This window comes from Somniosus microcephalus, chromosome 1 (assembly GCF_052327205.1).
Source record: "Somniosus microcephalus isolate GS21.2 chromosome 1, FLI_Smic_1.0, whole genome shotgun sequence".
Lineage (NCBI taxonomy): Eukaryota > Metazoa > Chordata > Chondrichthyes > Squaliformes > Somniosidae > Somniosus > Somniosus microcephalus.
In genome coordinates, this window is record NC_140987.1 from 178,822,123 (window position 1) to 178,841,698 (window position 19,576).

Genomic DNA, 19,576 nt, shown 5'->3' on the forward strand with positions numbered 1-19,576 from the left:
AGGTCCCACATGAGACAGGTCAGAAAAGTAAAAGCCCATGGGATCCAAGGGAAAGTGACAAGTTATCCAAAATTGGTTCAGTGGCAGGAAACAAAGAATAATGGTCGACGGGTGTTTCTGTAACTGGAAGGCTGTTTCCAGTGGGGTGGGGGGTTCTGCAGGGCTCAGTACTAGGTCCCTTGCTTTATGTGGTATACATCAATGATTTAGACTTCAATATAGGGAGCATGATTAAGAAGTTTGCAGATGATACAAAAATTGGCCTAGTGGTTGATAGTGAGGAAGAAAGCTGTAGACTGCAGGAAGATCTCAATGGACTGGTCAGGTGGGCAGAAAAGTGGCAAAAGTAATTCAATCCGGAGAAGTGTGAGGTAATGCATTTGGAATTGGATAAGTACCTGAAGGAAAGAAGTTTGCAGGGCTACGGGGAAAGGGCGGGGGAGTGGGACTAGCTTAAGTGCTCTTGCAGAGAGCCGGCACAGGCTCGACAGGCTGAATGGCTTCCTTCTGTGCTGTAACCATTCTATGATTTTATGGAATTCACTCCAGAGAAATGTGAGGTAATGCATTTGGGGAGAGCAAACAAGCCAAGGGAATACATAATAAATGTTAGGATACTGAGAAGCATAGAGGAACAGAGGGACCTTGGAGTGCATGTCCACAGATCCCTGAAGGTTGCAGGACAGGTAGATAAGGAGGTTAACAAGGTACAGGAAACTTTGTGCTATCCGGCACTGACGGGACTGAGCTGTTGCCGTTCCCTCAAAACTGCCGGACACTCCAGCGCTAATGTTGAAACATACGGAGATTTTCAGTTCCGTGTGAATCAACAAACCCTGTTGTTTAGCAACAGCTTCTAAACAGTCGGCAAGCGTCTCTGTAGCGTCTCTAGCTGAAGCTGTTGCTTAGCTACAGGCCTTGCAGAGCTTGACTGTTGAGAAAAAAGCAACGAAAAGAAACAAAAAGAAAAAAACAGCTCCTGATTTTTGCCGGTGGCTCGAGCTTGCCGGACATTTAGCCTCCGGATAACACAAAGTTTCCTGTCTACGGGATACTTTCCGTTATTAGCCAAGGCATAGAATATAAGAGCAGTGAGGTTATGCTTGAACTGTATAAAACACCAGTTAGGCCACAGCTAGAATACTGCGTACAGTTCTGGTCACCATATTACAGGAAGAATATGATCGCATTAGAGGGTACAGAGGAGATTTACGAGGATGTTGCCAGGACTGGAGAATTTTAGCTATGAGGAAAGATTAGAAAAGCTGGGGTTGTTTTCATTGGAACAGAAAAAGCTGAGAGGAGACTTGATTGAGGTATATAATATTATGAGGGGTCTAGATAGAGTGGATAGGAAGGACCTATTTCCCTTAGCAGAGAGGTCAATAACCAGGGGACATAGATTTAAAGTAATTGGTAGAAGGATTAGAGGGGATTTGAGGAGAATTTTTTTCACCCGGAGGGTGGTGGGGGTCTGGAATTCACTGCCTGATAGGGTGATAGAGGCAGAAACCCTCATTGCATTTAAAAAGTACTTGGATATGCACTTGAAGTGCTATAACCTACAAGGCTATGGACCAAGAGCTGGAAAGCGGGATTAGGCTGGGTAGCTCCTTTTTGGCCGGCACAGACACGATTGGCCGCATGGCCTCCTTCTGTGCTGTAAATTTCTATGATTCTATGTGTAACTTTTCATAAAATATGCAAATATAATGTTTTCTTAACTTGTCCAAAATACATAAATGTATAAAAATAAATAACAGTCGAAGCTCACCCTTTTCTCCTGGTGGTATCACAGTATCTTCAGACATGAGGAGATATATGCCAGCAATCAAAGATTGTCTGCAGAAAAAAAGTTAGCAAAATGACCCTGCAAATGCATCCATGAAACAGAATGATAAAACATTTCACACAGACCCCAATCATATTTCATCCACGACTGGGGGGTGAATTGGGTGCCTGTAGGGGTGCTAACGGCTTTGTGAGCGGGCGCGGTGCTGACATCGGCTCCCGCCATATTTGGTGGGAGTTTTGCGGCGGCACTACAGAGTTCGTGACATCATCACCATGTGCATCGCCCCGGTAGTACCCCAGACCCGAAACTGACTTCCGCCCCCCCACAGCAGCGCCGGTCGAAAACTCAGACAGCTGCAGGAGGCGTGCATTGGGTGGCCGGCCGCTTCGAGGGCAATGATTAAAGGATAGGTGGCCGAGGTAAATAGAAAGAAACTTACCTTTCCTGTTGTAGTTTTTTTCACGGGTTCCTGCCCGCGATCTATCAGCTCGGCACACTGCTTGACTGCCGGGCTACTCGCGCGGGATCACGGCGGCCTCGGTGGTCTAGGTAGGTACTTTTAAATTGCAGAGCTTGCAGCAAATGCCCTTCCCTTTAAGGGAGGGAAGGAGCCTTTGAAAGCAGCAGCTCTGCACGGTCCAGTGTGCAGCGCTGCTGAAGTCTCCGCCCCGCTCTCCGACGTTTGCACCCTAAGAAGGAAGTGGAGCGCTTGATTTAGCGTTCCACTTCCCTCTTGGGGTGCTAAAACTCAATTTCGTGATCGCCGGCGCTAATTAGCTAAAGTTAGCGCCCCAAAATGGTCGATACCGAATTTTCCCCCCGATATTTAAAATATAGGCCCAGAAATTCGGGTCGGGGGCTTCCCGCGGGTGTAAGCCCCCGACCTGCACTTACCTTGCGCGCCGGCCATTGAGCTGTGGGCCCGCATGGGATTCTGATCCGGGGCCTGGTCCAGCTGCCGGCGTGCAGTGCTTGCGTATCCCAGGGGCGCAGTTAGTTCGATGCATCCCTTGGGATCACGTGGGCCATGGGGAGCCAATCGGAGCAGGGAATGCTCCATTCATAAGATTGACAGGAACAGCTGTCAAAACTTATAAATACTATGGCCCCAAAACAGCACTAAATCTTCAAATAAATTTTTTAAAAACTTCACATTTTTTAAATAAACTATAAATTACATGAAATAACTATTTTAAACAATAATTTAAATTTTTGAAAAAAATAATTTTATTTTCTAACGGGGCTAAAAATAAACTTACCTTGCTTTAAAGTATTTAAAAATAATAAACCTGTGGAAAAAAATGTTTTAATTTTAATTAATTCACCACTTACCTTGTAAAAAGCAGGCCTTACGCCTGCTTTTTATATGTGTAACTTCTGCAGACTTACCCTCCCGGGAAAACATGCAAAAAAAAAACGAAGTTCGATGCGCACACGCAGCCTCTCCCGCATTCCACCTCTTAACCCTTCCTTTCAGGGGAACGGAAGTGCCGGTTTCCCACGCATGCGCAGTGCATGCAGGAAACCGTCACTTCCATTGGGCCTACGGGCGAGTACCCCATGCGTACTCACCCGTGGAGACCCGAAGTTCTGGGCCATAGTTTATTTAGGACTCAGTTTCACTGACAGCCTCTCATCATTCGACAGAAATAAAAACAAATTTAACACACCTAATTTAATTCTTACACTCTGATATTACCTTTCCCACCCTCGAAATCAAAATAACTTACATTTATAAAGCGCATTTAACATGGCAAAATGTCCCAAGGTGCTTAACAAGAGAGATATCGATAAAAACATTTTTGACACTGAGCCACAAAAGGAGGTATTAGGACAGATGACCAAAAGCTTGGTCAAAGAGGTAGGTTTTAAGGAGCATATTGAAGGAGGAGAGAGATGAAGAGGTTTACGGAGGGAATTAGAGAGCTTGGGGCCAAGGCAGCTGAAGGCACGGCTGCCAATGGTGGAGCGATTAAAATCGGGGTTGCACAAGAGGCCAGAATTGGAGGAGCGCAGAGATCTTGAAGGCTTGTAGGGCTGGAGGAGGTTACAGAGATGGGGAGGGGAAAAGCAATGGAGGGATTTGAAAACAAGGAAGAGGATGAGGATTTTAAAATAGAGGTATTGTCGGACCGGTAGCCAATGTAGGTCAGCAAGCACAGAGGTGATGGGTGAATGAGACTTGGAGTGAGTTAAAAGATACGGGCAGCAGGGTTTTGGATGAGCACAAGTTTATGTAAGGCGGAAAATGGAGAGCACTGGAATAGTCAAGTCTAGAGGTAATAAAGGCATGGATGAGAGTTTCAGCAACAGATGAGCTGAGGCAGGGTCGGGGGTGGATGTAGGCAGTCTTGGTGATTTGTACCTGACCACTACATTTTAGTGATCGGTGTACATGGACCCCTAAATCTCTTTGGCCCTTTACTGGCTTGTCGCCATTTAAATAATACTCTGATATATAGGCCTAGAAATTCAGTTGTTTGCGCCAGCCGCTAGCGCCTTAGGAGGAGGAGAAGTGGGGCGCTAAGCGGCTAGCGCCCGGGCGCAGCGCGATTTGCGCCTCTCGCGAACTTCAGTTAAGATTTAGCGGCGGCACAAAACCTTTGCACGCACTCAGCTGCGCGCGCAGATCCTGACATCATTTCATGGTGCAACGCCCTTTGTGCGCCCCGAACCGGAAATTCAGTGGCGCCGGCCTATTGTGCGCCTGGCGCCCCTAGCGACTGGTAGAGGGGAACGGTTCCCAGTCGCTGCAGGGCGCGGGGGGCGCTAATTAAAAGGGACTCCTCCTGCAGTATAAATGGCAGCCATTTTGCACCACTACTTCTTTGTGAGAGACGGATCTTTGGAGAGAGACAAAGGTAGAGAGCTTTCTGGTTTGGCTCAACACTCGCACAGGTACTTGTGGCTTCAGGCCAGAGCTTTGCACTTGTCTTTAACTTCAGTGTCACAGCATTGATTGGAAACATATAATGGGGGCTGCAATGGGTGGAAACGTTGGGCTTCTCCATTGCATTCAAAAGGCTCAGAGGCGCCGTGAGAGAGTGCCAGTCATGGCCAGATGCAGAAGGGCCAACAGGCGTCGGCAAAGGAGACCTTACCCACCCAGGGTATACCGCCAGCAGTTCTCATAGCTGAACATGTCTGAGGAGCAGTGTGTTCAGAGGCTGCGATTCAGAAGGGCGGTGGTCACTGAGATCTGCCACCTGCTTCGCGGAGATCTGCAGCCACAGCTGAGGAGCAGGACGTCTCTGTCGGTGGCAGTGAAGGTGGCTCTCAATTTTTATGCCACCGGCTCCTTCCAATCCGCTACTGGGGACATTTCCAACATCTCCCAGTTTGCGGTACATTGCTGCATCCGCCAGGTGACCAATGCCCTTTTCAGAAGGAGACGTTAGTTCATCTCCTTCCCCATGACCGTTGACAAGCAGCAAGAGCGTGCAATGGGCTTTGCAGCATTAGCGGGCTTCCCCATGGTGCAGGGCGCCATTGACTGCACGCATGTGGCTTTGCGTGCACCTCTAGAGAATGCCGAGGATTACCGCAACCGGAAGGGCTACCATTCGCTCAACGTGCAGTTGGTGTGTGACCACAGGCAGCTCATCCTAGCTGTCAATGCCTGCTTTCCAGGCAGCAGCCACGATGCCTTCATCCTGCGCCAGACTTCTGTGGCAGACATGTTCGAGGCCCAGCCTCACCCACGAGGATGGCTTCTCGGGGACAAAGGCTATCCTTTGTACACCTGGCTGATGACCCCGCTCCGTGCGCCCAGCACCCCTGCTGAAGAGGGATACAATGACAGCCATCAAGCAACCAGGAACATCATTGAGCAAACAATCGGCGTGCTGAAGCAACGGTTCCGCTGTCTGGATCGTTCCGGGGCAGCCCTACAGTACTCGCCTGAGAGAGTCTCCCATTTCGTTGTCGTGTGCTGTATGCTGCACAACCTGGCTATCCGCAGGACTCAGCCACTGCCAGCAGACATTGGAGGACCACCAGAGGAGGAGGAGGAGGAGGAGGACCAGCACAGGAGGGAGGCAGAAAGTGCAAGGGCCGCCCGTCGGCGGCTTATTCTAGGCCCCCTCTCAGGGAATGGCTTGTGCCAATGGCAGAAGATGAATGTAGCCACTCCACAAGCCCTCAGCCGAGCAGGGCAACCAGGACTTCCAAAAGAAAGCATGCGCAGTGCGATTTAAGAATTTTTTTTACTGTGATACCTCTGTGCCCTTCCCACATGACAAACTAATGGAGAGAAACCCCCCCCCAAAAAACACAAATACACCAGTCTCGGCCTTTACAAGTAAAACAAATATACCAGTCTCGGCCTTTAAAAGTGAAACAAATACACCAGTCTCGGCCTTTATATATAAAACAAAACATTTGGCCACACCTTCTACTTTTTCCCCTGCGAGGGTGATCCATTTCGCTTCCGTGACTGGCCCCTACCCACCCTGCAGCTCCTCCTCAATGGGACCCCAGTGGCTGCAGCAAGGCTGCTGAGGGTCAGATGGTGAGATGGCAGATGCCCTTGGGGGTCGGCCTGGACCAGCTCTGGGCCTGGAGGGGCCGGCTGCTGACTGCTCCAACTCTGCTTGGGCGGCAGCAGTCTGTCCAACAGCTGGTGGCAGCTGCAATGGAGGAGTGACAGTGTTGGCTGCAGGAATGCTGCCAACCTGACAGATCACAGGCACTCCCTGGCCGGCTGATACATTGGCACGCGCACGGGCCAGCACTGCAGCATGCGCAGCAATCTGCTGAGGCACAGACTGCTGGGCTGCTGCGGCACGGCGAGTGCCCCGGCGATGCCTGGCCGATCCAGCGAGTGTGGCAGCAGTTAGTGCCCGTGGCCCTGGTCTGTGTCTGCATGACAGCAGCCAGTGAATGCACGGCACGACTGAGCACTTGGCTAGAAGCCGCCTGTGAAGCAGCGAAGTTCTGCTGACTCCTAGCCTGTGCTGCCGCGACGTCCTGCAGACTCCTGGCCTGTGCTGCACTGAACTGTTGCAGGCTCCTGGCCTGTGCTGCCGCGACGTCCTGCAGACTCCTGGCCTGTGCTGCTGCGACGTCCTGCAGACTCCTGGCCTGTGCTGCACTGAATTGTTGCAGGCTCCTGGCCTGTGCTGCCGCGACGTCCTGCAGACTCCTGGCCTGTGCTGCTGCGACGTACTGCAGACTCCTGGCCTGTGCTGCCCAAATTCCTGCACACTCCTTGCCAGTGACTCTATGGAGTCAGGCATCCTTGCCACAGCAGCCATGAGCTCAGTGTGCCTGCGCTCAGCCTGGGTGCCCATTTCCGCTAGGAGCCGCACCTCCTCTGCGCTCACCGTAGCAGGACTGGAGGCCGCACTCACCCTTCGGGGAGAAGGCCGCCGAGCTTCCCCACCCCTCCCGCGTTGCTTCACTATCCTCCGACCCTTCCCCCCTGCTCCCCTCCAGGGAAGACGTGTCACCATCATGGCCATGGGCTGCCTCGGCTGAGGGTGTCCCTGATGGGCTGGCTTCCTCTTCCTCCTCCTCTATGTCTGACTCGGACACAGTGCCAGCTTGCGGGGCCGCCTCCTCACCTGGCGAGTCACCATCTGAAAGCAGGGAGGCACAAGAGTTGCTTTAGAGTGAGGACAGGGTGGCAGCGAAGAAGGCATGAGTGCTGCTGTGCACTGCATTGGTTCGATAGTGGCAAAGGATGCTGGTGTGAGGCGCAAGTGGCAAGGGAGAGGTCAAAAAGGTGATGACCTTACCATTGGTGCCCAGAACAAGGTCAGCATCTCCAGTGGCGGCGGGGCCACTCAGCCGGCCTGCCATGATCCGCTCCACTCGCTGCTCGAGGTCGCTCAGCTGTTTCAGGTCAGGACGACCTCCCCCGGTCTGTCGCTGCTGTCTTCTGTTATGCGCCAGCTTGGCCTGCAAGAGAAAGGACCGCCTCTAAGTACAGTGTCAAGCCCTGATCTTGCCCGCACTGCCTCCCATGTTCGATTAGCCCTGACAGTGTCAAGCCCTGATCTTGCCCGCACTGCCTCCCATGGTCGAATAGCCCTGACAGTGTCTAAAGTCCTGAATGCGCAAGTGCTTTTCATGACAGTCCCATAGCTGCTGGATGAGGGCTGGCCATTAGGGCTTTCAGACCTGTTTGGCCATAAAGTGAGGTGCACATGCAGGGATGAGGAGGATACTGGAACGGGTACTCACCCTGACAACCCGAGTGAGGTCGTTGAATTTTTTCCGGCACTGGGTTGGTGTCCTGCCAACCACGCTGTTGGACGTGACCCTGTTTGCCACATCCCTCCATGCTTTCAGATATTCGGCGGGCAGCGGCCTCCTGCCACCCTCAGGGAAGAGGATATGGCGCCTGCGGTCCACTGCGCCAACCAGCAGCCTCAGGTCACCCTCGCCGAAGCGCTGCGCTCTCTCCCTGGCCTTCTCCATTCTCCTGGGCGTGGAGCTGTTCCAGAAGCAGTGTTCAGGCCTTGCCTTAGGGCTGCAGTGTGCAGGGCGTGACAGCCAAGCAATTCCACCCTCCCCCTTTAAGTGCTGACCGGCGCCTGACTGTCTGCCCTCAATGAGCAACTCGCCACACCTGCGCTGCGCCTGCCTTTGGTGTTTGCGCCCCGAATCGCCGGCTTAGCGCCTAATGATAGTCGTGCATCGCCTGCTTTAGCGCAGAAGCAACCTCTTGGGGCGATGCAACTGAATATCGGCGAAGGTGGCGCTAAGTTGCGCCGGGCGCAAAAGTTAGCGAACGCCATGCTGTAGCACCCCAAACGTGGCTATACTGAATTTCTAGGCCATAGTTTTTTGTTCCAAAATGGATGACCTCACTCTTACCCATGTCAAAATCCATCTGCCACAGTTTTGCCCGCTCACTCAATCTATCAAGTCTCTTTGTAATTTTAAGCTTCCGTCTACACTGCTTACTATGTCATCAATCTTTGTGTCATTGGCAAACTTAGATGACACAATATGGAGCCATTTATCCATGTCATTAATGAATATATAGTGAATAATTGAGGTCCCAGCACAGATGTGGGACATTACTAGTCACTTCCTTCCAATTAGAGTACATACTCATTATCCCTACTTTCTGTCTTCTATCGCCTAACCTATCTCCTAAACAGGTCAATAATGTTCCTTCAATTCCATGAGTTTCAATTTTAGCTAACAGTCTCTTATGTGGAACCTTATTGAATGCCTTCTGGAAATCCATATAAACTACATCTATAGACATTCTCCTGTCTACGACTTTAGTTACTTCCTCAAAAAATTCAATTAGGTTTGTTAGACATGATCTACCCTTTACAAATCCATGTTGGCTCTCTCTAATTTGCTCTAATTCCTTAATCACTCTGTGCTTAATTATGGATTACAGTAACTTCCCACAACTGATGTTAGACAACAGGTCTATAATTTCCTGGTTTCTCTCTCTCACCTTTCTTATATAATGGAGCTACATTTGCAATTTTCCAATCTAAAGGTATAATTCCTGAATCGAGAGCGCTTTGGAAGATTATGGCTAAAGCATCTGCAATTTCCTCACCTACTTCCTTTAAAACCCTAGGGTAAAAACCATCAGGGTCCTGGGGATTTGTCAGTCTTTAGTGCCATTATTTTTTCTAAATCTGTTTTCTTGCTTACTTTAACTTTATTGAGTTCCAGTCCTTGATTCATTATTCGTTTCCCTGGAATGCCAGGTATATTATCCTCTTCCTCTACTGTGAAGACTGATGCAAAGTAATTATTCAACAATCCTTATTTTCATTTGCAAGATTACCCTCATCTGTTTTTAAGGGCCCACATTATCCTTGACTACCCTTTTTCTTCTAATATAATTGTAAAAACATCGTGTGTTAATCTTAATATCTCTTGCAAGTTTCTTTTCATATTCATTTTTTCAGCTCTTACTTATCATCTTCCTTTGCTGTTCTTTTTATCTCTCCCAGTCCCCTGGATTTACACTAATCTTTGCACTTTTATATGCTCTTTCCACTATCTCTCACCTCACCATGGTTGTTTTATTTGGCAAGTAGCGCTCTTTCCCCTGAGGATTACCTATTGGTCCTGTATTAAGCTAAATTATTTTATGAACACCTCCCACTTTCCATCTGTAGTTTTACCAGATAATAGTTTTGACCAGCTTGGTGTTGTCACGTCTCTGCCTCATCCGTTAAAGTTAGCATTACATAACTAGAATCGTAGTAACTCTTAAGTTTCATCTTTTCAAACCTAATATTGAATTCGATCATATAATGGGGCAGAATTTTCGATCCCTACGGGTGTGTACGCACTGTGTACTCACCTGTAGGGACATCGGAAATGCTGGTTTCAGGCATGCACTGCGCATGCGCTGGAAACCAGCATTTCTGATCCATCAAGAAAGCTCGACAGATCCTCCGGCTGCCAGGGAGAAGGGCCTCTGCGGGCGGAGAGTTCCGCTTTTTGGAGACCCACCGCCCACAGAAAACACTTACAATTCTTGCGCCTGGTAAAAGCAGGCGTAAGGCCTGCTTTTACCAGGATAAGAGTTGAAAAAAGTTTTAAAACAAAATTTCCCACTGATTTATCATTTAAAAATACTTTAAATAAAAGCTAAGTTTATTTTTAGCCCCATTAAAAACTTTATTTTTTTCAAAAATTAAAATTTTTGTTTAAAAGTTAATTTATGTAATTTCAAGCCATTTTAAAAATGTGATTAAAAAAAAAAATTATTTGAAGTTTTACTATGTTTTGGGGGTGATCTCCATTCATGTATTTGACAGGTCTTCCTGTCAAATGTATGAAGGGAGATTCCCTTCTCTGATTGGCTCCCCATGGCCCACGTGATCTCAGGGATGCTGCGAACTACCTGTGCCTCTGGGATACGTGGGCCCTGCGCACCGGCAGTTTGGAGAGGCCCAGCAGCAGAACTCTGCGCCCCCCGGGAGCCCTCAGGTAAGGGCGCACATTTTTCCAGATCGCAGCCCTCTGCCTGCGGGAGGCCTGCGATCGGAAAATCTGGGCCAATATGATCACTGTAGATAAATGTTACCTTGCTGTTAGATTATTAAATCTAGTATGGCCTGCCCTCTTGTTGGTTCTAGAACATATTGCTCCAGAAAACTATCGCGAATGTACTCAAGAAATTCACTACCCTTCTGACTTGAGCACCTCTGCTCTTCCCAATCGATATGAAAATTAATGGAAGATAATACAACATTTTATTGTTACTCGTAATGGGATACCACAAAGATATTCTAAACATTTTATAAGAGCTCAAATCTGGATACTTACTGAAGAAATGTCATCTGTAGTGTTACACCAGAGCAATCTTTGTGGTTATCTGAAAGAAAATATAAATATGAAGCTTAAACGGAGTTAAAAAATGCATTCAAAGTTACAATTTCACATTTTCATAGCATTGCTTTTCTCAACAGTTTCAAAGTATCTTCTGTAAGTAAAGCATAACCTCTATGATCAAGACATTACCTTTCAGTAATCTCTTGACGTTGAGCTGAGAGATACATTGGATTCACAATTAGTTTATTCACTACTTTGCAAACTGGATTAATCTGCTCTGTGCTGGGTGTATCTAAAATGAAACATTTCCCAGATATCAAATGCTTTCTATGGCAAATGTAGACCAGAAGTTTCACAGGAAAAATCAACTAATATTTAAAATTAAATTGAATTATGAAACAACAGAATTCAATGAATAGCATCAATACAATGCAGAACTATACAGAGCAAAACCTATTACAGTAACAGGTTAAATAGCCTATTCAGGAAATGTGCTTTGTTAGTAACAAAGTTTGGCAAAAACTTGGCAAAATTTTGCCTGCCTTTGACTTCTCACCCCTTTCAGCCTTGGTCTTGACTGGAATAAGATTGTGATGTTCAGACTACTGCTAACAATTCAGTAAGATTTTCACTTAAAAAAATGAATTATCCAATTATTTGAATTAAGCAACACAAATAATACAGCAAAGTGAGAATTCAGCATTGAAAAAAATCTAATCATCAATAATTCCAAAGAAGCAATTTATAATTAGAGTAGATTGCACCTAATATAAACCTCATGATAAAGTTTTTATGTCTTACTGAATCGTAGATATCAGAAATGAACTGCTGAATGCATCAGTTTTGCACTGGACTTCTTTTTGAGATCAGTATATCCAATGAATCACGCTATCTGATTTAAAAGCAGATATTATTTTTGGAAGCTTGCAGATGGGTTCGCAAGCAAATAGACAAAGCACAACAATATTACAATTCAAAAACCCACAAAGAAAACTATTTAACAATTTGATTATATACTTGTGTGATTAGTAACTTGACAGGAATTCACACAGTCCAATCAGCACGTTACACAAACTTGTCTGGAGAGGTGCCAAACACCATCATCAGTCAGTCGTGGAAATGAACCATTGAATTTTGGATCACAACATTCTTCGATGGGAAGTTACAATTTGATGTTAATTGAAAACTGACATGAACAAATTCATACAACTACAATAATTGACCTTTCTGAACTATGATACAATATAGGCTTGAGTAGCATTGAAGTTAACAGTGGGAAAAATTGGCTTCCTGTTGGGTGACTGGGCTGCAGCATTTGCTTTTAATGCATCTCTAGTTACACCTTTCAGGCAATATTTGGTTTTAGACTTCCCATTTCCAGACAGCTTTACTATTCCAGCTTTACCAAGGGATTTCAGCACTTTTACCTTTTGTGACTGTTGATTGCTGAACAGCAGTTCTCCCACAGTCAATGACATTCAAAGTCAACAGACTGACCTTTACACAACAGCACCAGATACCCAGTTTTGTATCCTGCCAGCAAAACAACCTCCTCCTGTGCCCAACTAAATGTGTACACCCGGTCCAGTGTGCTTGCGATGTAATGGAAATTGCATCATGTTGCAAAAATGCTAATATTCCGCTCGGTATCAATGTGCAGTCCCCCCCCATCAGATTGTTGTTAAAATAGCCCGGAATTGATTGATTGCATTGTGCATGTTGTAGTCAGTTCCCTCAGAGCAGAGCTGCGCGGAGCAGCCAAACCCGCTGTCCGGAAAGTTGTTCTTTCCCCCTCTCCCCCACCCACCCTTCCCAAGCTCTGTACTCGCTTAAAAACTGTTAATCTCTAACAGCTTCCAGTTCTGACGAAAGGTCATCGACCTGAAACATTAAAGCCTAGAAATTCGTCTCAGGCGGTGGCACAAAGCGGGTGTTATCGGATCGGCTGCCCGTCATACACAACGCCTGATATCGAGTTCCATTGGCCACCGCCCAAGATGAATTTCTAGCCCTAATTCTTTTTCTCTCCCAAATGCTACCTAAACTGCTGAATGTTTCCAGCATTTTCTGCTTTTATTTCAGATTTCCAGTTACGCCAGTAAAAGAAAGCCTAATGTCTGCTTTTACTAGGCGAAAGGGTTCCTCGAGCATTTGCTGGGCAGTAGTTGGGCAAATAGCCCAACTCTGCGCCAACGCAAGTGATTTTGTAGCGGATGCGAAGGATCGGTCCAAGTGAAACTGGACAGATTGCAAGTTCTGGGTTTTTGCGCAGGCGGAGACCCAGAACTAGCAGGGCCATTCGGAAGCACCATCATTTCAGGCCCATTGCATTTTCATTTTATATAAAAATAAAATATCAATTGTCTGATGTCAGAATCACTTGCAAATGTAATTTTCACAATTATTTCTCGATTGTTGGGACCTCTTACCTCTAAATGCAGTGACGTCTCCATAATGAACCTGAAGAACAATGTAGTTAATGCCTGTGTTTCCACCAACTCTAAATCCAACATCTGGGAATGAAAAAAGACAAAGCACACATTTGGTTGGTTTGAATACCGATAAGGAGAAATATAAATTTATATTGTATATTCACTGGGTTATAAACTTAATCATGTTTTTATGTTTTTCACACTGCTCTGCACTTGCAAACTGTCATCAAAAGGGAAAAGATGGTCGCTATTCCAGTAAGTCCATATATGGTCAGCAGTAGCATAATTCAAGGAAGGTAACCAGATTTAATAATCTAGAATTTCTAAGCGGAATGGAATTCTGCTATATTAGCTACCAGACTGTCCAAAAATGATGCATATTTAACATTGTTTACAACATGTTCTTTAAAATGTAAGCATTTCAAGAAGGCAGACCACCACCACCCTCTCAGGGCAACTAGGGATGGGCAATACATGCCAGTCTTGCCAGTGACACCTATGTTCTGAGGATGAATTAATAAAAGAACTCATCACTTACCTTGGAGGTACACCACTTCCTACCATTCTCCAGTCCAAGCAACAAGCATTTATTTGTCCATCGACCAATTTTTAAACCATGCTGCTATATTTCCATACAGAGTGACTGCTGCCAACAAACCGGAAGCTGCGCAGAAGCGCACTGTGCATTAATCTGGAACTGGAAGCTTCTTTTTTTATTCCCCACAGAGCATTTTTGAAGTAGCTCGCTGCTCCATCCCAGCAATTTTCCTCACAGCCTGCTCGCTCTTTCCCGGCATTTTTCCTCACAGCCCGCTCCCTCTCGGCATTTTTCCTCACAACCCGCTCTCCTGGCATTTTTCCTCACAACCCGCTCTCTCCCGGCATTTTTCCGCACAGCCCGCTCTCTCCCGGCATTTTTCCTCACAACCCGCTCTCTCCCGGCAATCTTCCTCACAGCCCGCTCTCTCCCGGCAATCTTCCTGACAGCCCGCTCTCTCCTGGCAATCTTCCTCACAGCCCGCTCTCTCCCAGCATTTTTCCTCACAGCCCACTCTCTCCCGGCATTAAAAAAAAAATTCTAACGAACTTGCTCCCGTGACGAACTGGCAGCACGCATGCACAGTCCGCTTCCGGTTCATTGGCAGCAGTTACATCCTTTTTAAAAACGATCATGCTAACAAGCCCATTTCCTTCTTGGGTTTTTCACCAGCCCGCTCCCTTCCTGGCTTTCCGGCTTTTTCAGCAGCCCTCTCCCTTCCCCGATTTTTCACCAGCTCGCTCCCTTCCCGGCTTTCTCACCAGCCCATCCCTTCCTGGCTTTTAAAACCGGTTCGTTGGCAGCAGTCGTGTCCATTTCCATAAACTACACACCTATAAATTTTATCTCAAATTATTGATTCTAAGAATTTGCCCACAGCTGATGTTAGACTAATTGGTCTAGTGTTATCCTTCCTTCCCTTCTTGAAGAAGGGTGTTGTATCGGTTCATTTCCAGTTCCACAGCACAATTTGCATATTTCAGGAAGCTTGAGAAATTGTGGCCAGGGCCTCTCTGCTTAGGTTGCAATCAGAGGCCAGTGACGTCTCCACCTAGAGCTCTGCTAATTTTATCAGAACCAATTCCTTCTCTATCTACTATTCCATTTTCTCCTCTAGTACATCTATGTTCTCACTTCATCAATTGTAAAAAAAAAATGCAAAATATTAATTTAATATCACTTCCATACTGTCATTCTCTAGAATTATACTCACTCCTTCATCCTTCTCTAACTATTCCTTCCAGAATTTCTTTTCATTTTTTTTGTTTGAGTTGACAGAAAATTTAAATGAAACAAATGCATTTAAAACTACTAAATTTCAAACTCTTTTTCCTTTAGCTGGCACCCCTTTTGAATTTTCCTGAGAGCTAACAAACAGTCACATTATGCCTGCATTTCAATGGATCCTTCAGTACAGTAGTGGTTATGTTGCTGGACCAACAAGCCAAAGATTTGGACTAATATTCCAGAGAACGTGATGTAGGAAAGGCTGATATTTAAAGATATTTAGTGGATGAGAATCAAATATGTATAACTTCAAGTGTAGCCATTAACTAAATAATATTACCCATAATTTCTCCTGAGTAACTAAAAAGCTAAGACTTGTTCAGAATGCAGCTGCGGAGACAGCCAAACGCAGTTTTGACTAAGCTTTGATAACAAGCAGCTACAGGCTGCAAGTGAAGGTCAAATCATTAAATTGCTAAGAAAAACATATTATAATGCTGAATAGAACTTAGAATTCGCTTAACAAAACTAACTGCAACAATATTTAAAGGATAATTAGTATACACATAGAAACATAGAAGATAGGAGCAGGAGTAGGCCATTCGGCCCCTCGAGCCTGCTCCGCCATTTAATGAGATTATGGCTGATCATCCAAACTCAGTACCCTGTCCCTGCCTTCTCCCCATATCCCTTGAACCCTTTAGCCTTAAGAAATATATCCAACTCCTTCTTGAATATATTTAATGAATTGGCCTCAACTGCCTTCTGTGGTAGAGAATTCCACAGGTTCACCACTCTCTGGGTGAAAAAATTCCCCCTCATCTCAGTCCTAAATGGCTTACCCCTTATCTTTAGACTGTGACCCCTGGTTCTGGACTCCCCCGCCATCAGGAACATCCTTCCTGCATCTAGTCTGTCTAGTCCTGTTAGAATTTTATAAGTTTCAATGAGATCCCCTCTCATTCTTCTAAACTCCAGCGAGTATAAGCCCAATCGACCCAATCTCTCCTCATACGTCATTCCTGCCATCCCGGGTATCAGTCTGGTGAATCTTCGCTGCACTCCCTCCATGGCAAGAAATATCCTTCCCCAGATAAGGCGACCAAAATTGCACACAATACTCAAGGTGTGGTCTCACCAAGGTCCTGTACAACTGCAGCAAGACATCCTTGTTCCTGTACTCAAACCCTCTCGCTACGAAGGCCAACATACCATTTGCCTTCTTAACCGCCTGCTGCACCTGCATGCTTACCTTCAGCGACTGGTGCACAAGGACACCCAGGTCTCGTTGCACTTCCCCTTCTCCCAATCTATTGCTCTTCAGATAATAATCTGTCTTTCTGTTTTTGCCACCAAAGTGGATAACCTCACATTTATCCACATTATACTGCATCTGCCATGCATCTGCCCAATCACCCAACCTGTCCAAATCATCCTGGAGTTTCTCGGCATCCTCCTCACAGCACACACGCCCACCCAGCTTTGTGTTGTCTGCAAACTTGGAGATATTACATCTAGTTCCCTCGTCTAGATCATTAATATATATTGTGGATAGCTGGGATCCTAGGACCAATCCCTGCGGAACCCCGCTAGTCACTGCCTGCCACTTGGAAAAAGACCCTTTTATTCCAACTCTTTGCTTCCTGTCTGCCAACCAGTTCTCTATCCAAGTCAGTACCTTGCCCCCAATCCCATGTGCCTTAACTTTACACACTAATCTCTTATGCGGGACCTTATCGAAAGCCTTCTGAAAGTCCAAATACACCATATCCACTGGTTCTCCCTTATCTATTCTACCAGTTACATCCTCAAAAAAGTCCAGTAGATTAGTCAAGCACGATTTACCTTTTGTAAATCCATGTTGACTTTGTCCGATCCGGTCACTGTTTTCCAAGTGTTCTGCTATTACATCTTTTATAATGGACTCTAGCATTTTCCCCACTACCGATGTCAGGCTTACCGGTCTATAATTCCCCGTTTTCTCTCTGACACCTTTTTTGAACAGTGGGGTAACATTAGCTACCCTCCAATCCATGGGAACTGTTCCAGAGTCTGTAGAATTTTGGAAGATGACCAGCAATGCATCTACTATTTCTAGGGCCACTTCCTGATCAGCTGCTGCTCTTGGGGGGCGATTAACCCTTCGTGGGGAGTGCCCATGAATTGCACGCCGATAGTTATAGATGTTAGAGGTCTGTTAAGAAAACTACAGAATGACTTGTAAAAGTTTCGTTAACACGTATAAGAGTAAGTTAGACAGAGGTGCCCGTGAGGAGGAAGTACTATTGACGGAATGTTTATGCAAAGGAGGCCGAGTCCCCTTTGACGAAGTGATAAACTTTATTCAGGAACGTTTGGATATAAAAAAAATTAAAAGTGATAAGGCGACTAGGCTACTCGCCTATGCAGTATTTTACTGTGCTCAAAGAGATGATGAGTACTGTAAGAAACAAAGTAAAGAGATAGAAGAGCTAAGAGCACAACACAATGAGTCAAAAGAAAAACATAGCCAGGAGGTGGGAGATCTGAAAAAGCAAATGACTGACTTAGAGAGCCAGACCTCTCAAGCTGCAGTAATTCTCCAACAACAGAGCGTGTGCAGTTGAGGCAGGAAGCGCTATGCGTGAACTAAAAGAAACCAAACAGGCGTTACAATCTTGGGAGATAGAGAGGGAGGATCTGACGCATGATTTACAAGATGCCAGAGGCGCCTTGAGGGAAGCTCTCCAGTGCCCTTATAGAGAGACGGATCACACTCAGTGTAGGTTGAAGATATACCAACTACAGGGAAAGCTGAGAAAACGGGAGGCTGTTGTGGCTGCCGTTACTGCCAGATCGTATGATTCAGCAGTGGGAGCAACAGGAGGAGGAGAAATGATGGACTGGGATGCACTAGAAGGCAAGACATATCAGCACGACCGACATGATGGATGGTCAGCCCCTATGAGTGTCATAGATAGAACCCAGGCCTATGATGACAAGGGGGAGAAAACCTCCTCCGAGAAGCGCTCCATTCCCCTCAATGCTGCCGAAGTACAAGCTTGTGTTAATGAGTTAGCCCCATAACACTATCCGACTGCCCCATCGACGTTAAAGTTCGATGGAATGTTTAGAAGCAGGGACACAGCGAATTAGAGGACACCGATTTGAAGCGCGTCCTCCTCGCTGCCACCAACCCCAAGATACGGCAAAATCTTCCGTTCCTGGTTTATAATATAGCCACTACCTCGGCAGTAGTCATGGAGTCCATTCAGGAACAGTTAGGCATTAACAGCATGGATATGGCTAAGAAATGTTATCAAACAACACAGGGACCAGTAGAATCACGCACTGTATAATGATAGGCTCTACATGGTTTATGGTGGAACCCAAGGGGTTGCTTCTGACTCCGATGACGAAGGGAAGGACCAGGTGCCATTCAAGAAACAATTCTTGAATGGCTTGCAAAGTTCATTGAGGCACGTTCTTGGACACACGGTCTCACCTGTGACTTGAGTGGCCTGAGCTAATCCAGACCACCAATCAGGCATGGACTTTTGCAAGGGAGGAGTGTAGACCAAAAAAAACTGTTAGTGTGGTAGAAAAACCTGTTAGTGTGGTAGAAGGGTCAGTTATGCCCACTGCACCCCCCTACACATGTCGATTCAAAGGAAATTGTTACAACTGTGGGAGACCTGGGCACTATTCTAAATTTTGTAAGAAACCTAGAAAACAGGGCCAACGGTACCCTCCCTTTCAAGGAAATCTACCCCCACCACCCGCGATAACATCCGCTGATCCCCTGGAGACCAAGGTAGATAAATTGGCCGGAGAAATTAGTAAAACAGCCACCATACTGAACATCCACATTGTTACAAGAGCTAATCCGGTGGCAGCCATCTCAGATCCGGCTAGACGACAGCCACAGGGGGCCCAGGCAACAGCCCAATGAAGGGGACGGACCCCCTCTTGGATGGACCCCCTCTTGGATGGAAGTGGGGTTCCGACGTGATGTTAACAGGCGACCGGAAATTTTGGTTGTTCTATCGGGGGGCCGACAACAAATCATGCTTATCGACACCGGTTCATCCGTTACCATCATCCATACCCCACACCCTGAACGCCATGCTGCGGCGGGCAAGGGCTGCTTGACATTACAAGGCTTTGATGGGAGGTCAACCTCTGCTTTTAAAGGAGAAATGATAACTATGCGCACAAACGGAATTGATTTAAATGTTGATGACTCTGTCATGATGACAACTCCTGACGGAAGGGGCATATTGGGAAGTGATGTTTCAGTAAGTTACGGAACAATTATTGATTACAACCAGAGGTGTA

The 19,576-nt window shown here is 46.4% G+C and overlaps 1 protein-coding gene across 1 annotated transcript in view; it reads right to left on the reverse strand.

Moving 5' to 3' along the window:
• The window catches only part of pam (peptidylglycine alpha-amidating monooxygenase), a 255,985-nt gene that overhangs the window by 151,270 nt on the left and 85,139 nt on the right, over positions 1-19,576 (reverse strand). The window contains exons 6-8 of the mRNA XM_085987745.1: positions 13,492-13,575; positions 11,057-11,105; positions 1,775-1,842 (exon numbers count right to left, since the gene is read on the reverse strand). Coding sequence (XP_085843871.1) covers positions 1,775-1,842; positions 11,057-11,105; positions 13,492-13,575 — 201 coding nt within the window. The remainder of the gene's footprint in view (positions 1-1,774; positions 1,843-11,056; positions 11,106-13,491; positions 13,576-19,576) is intronic.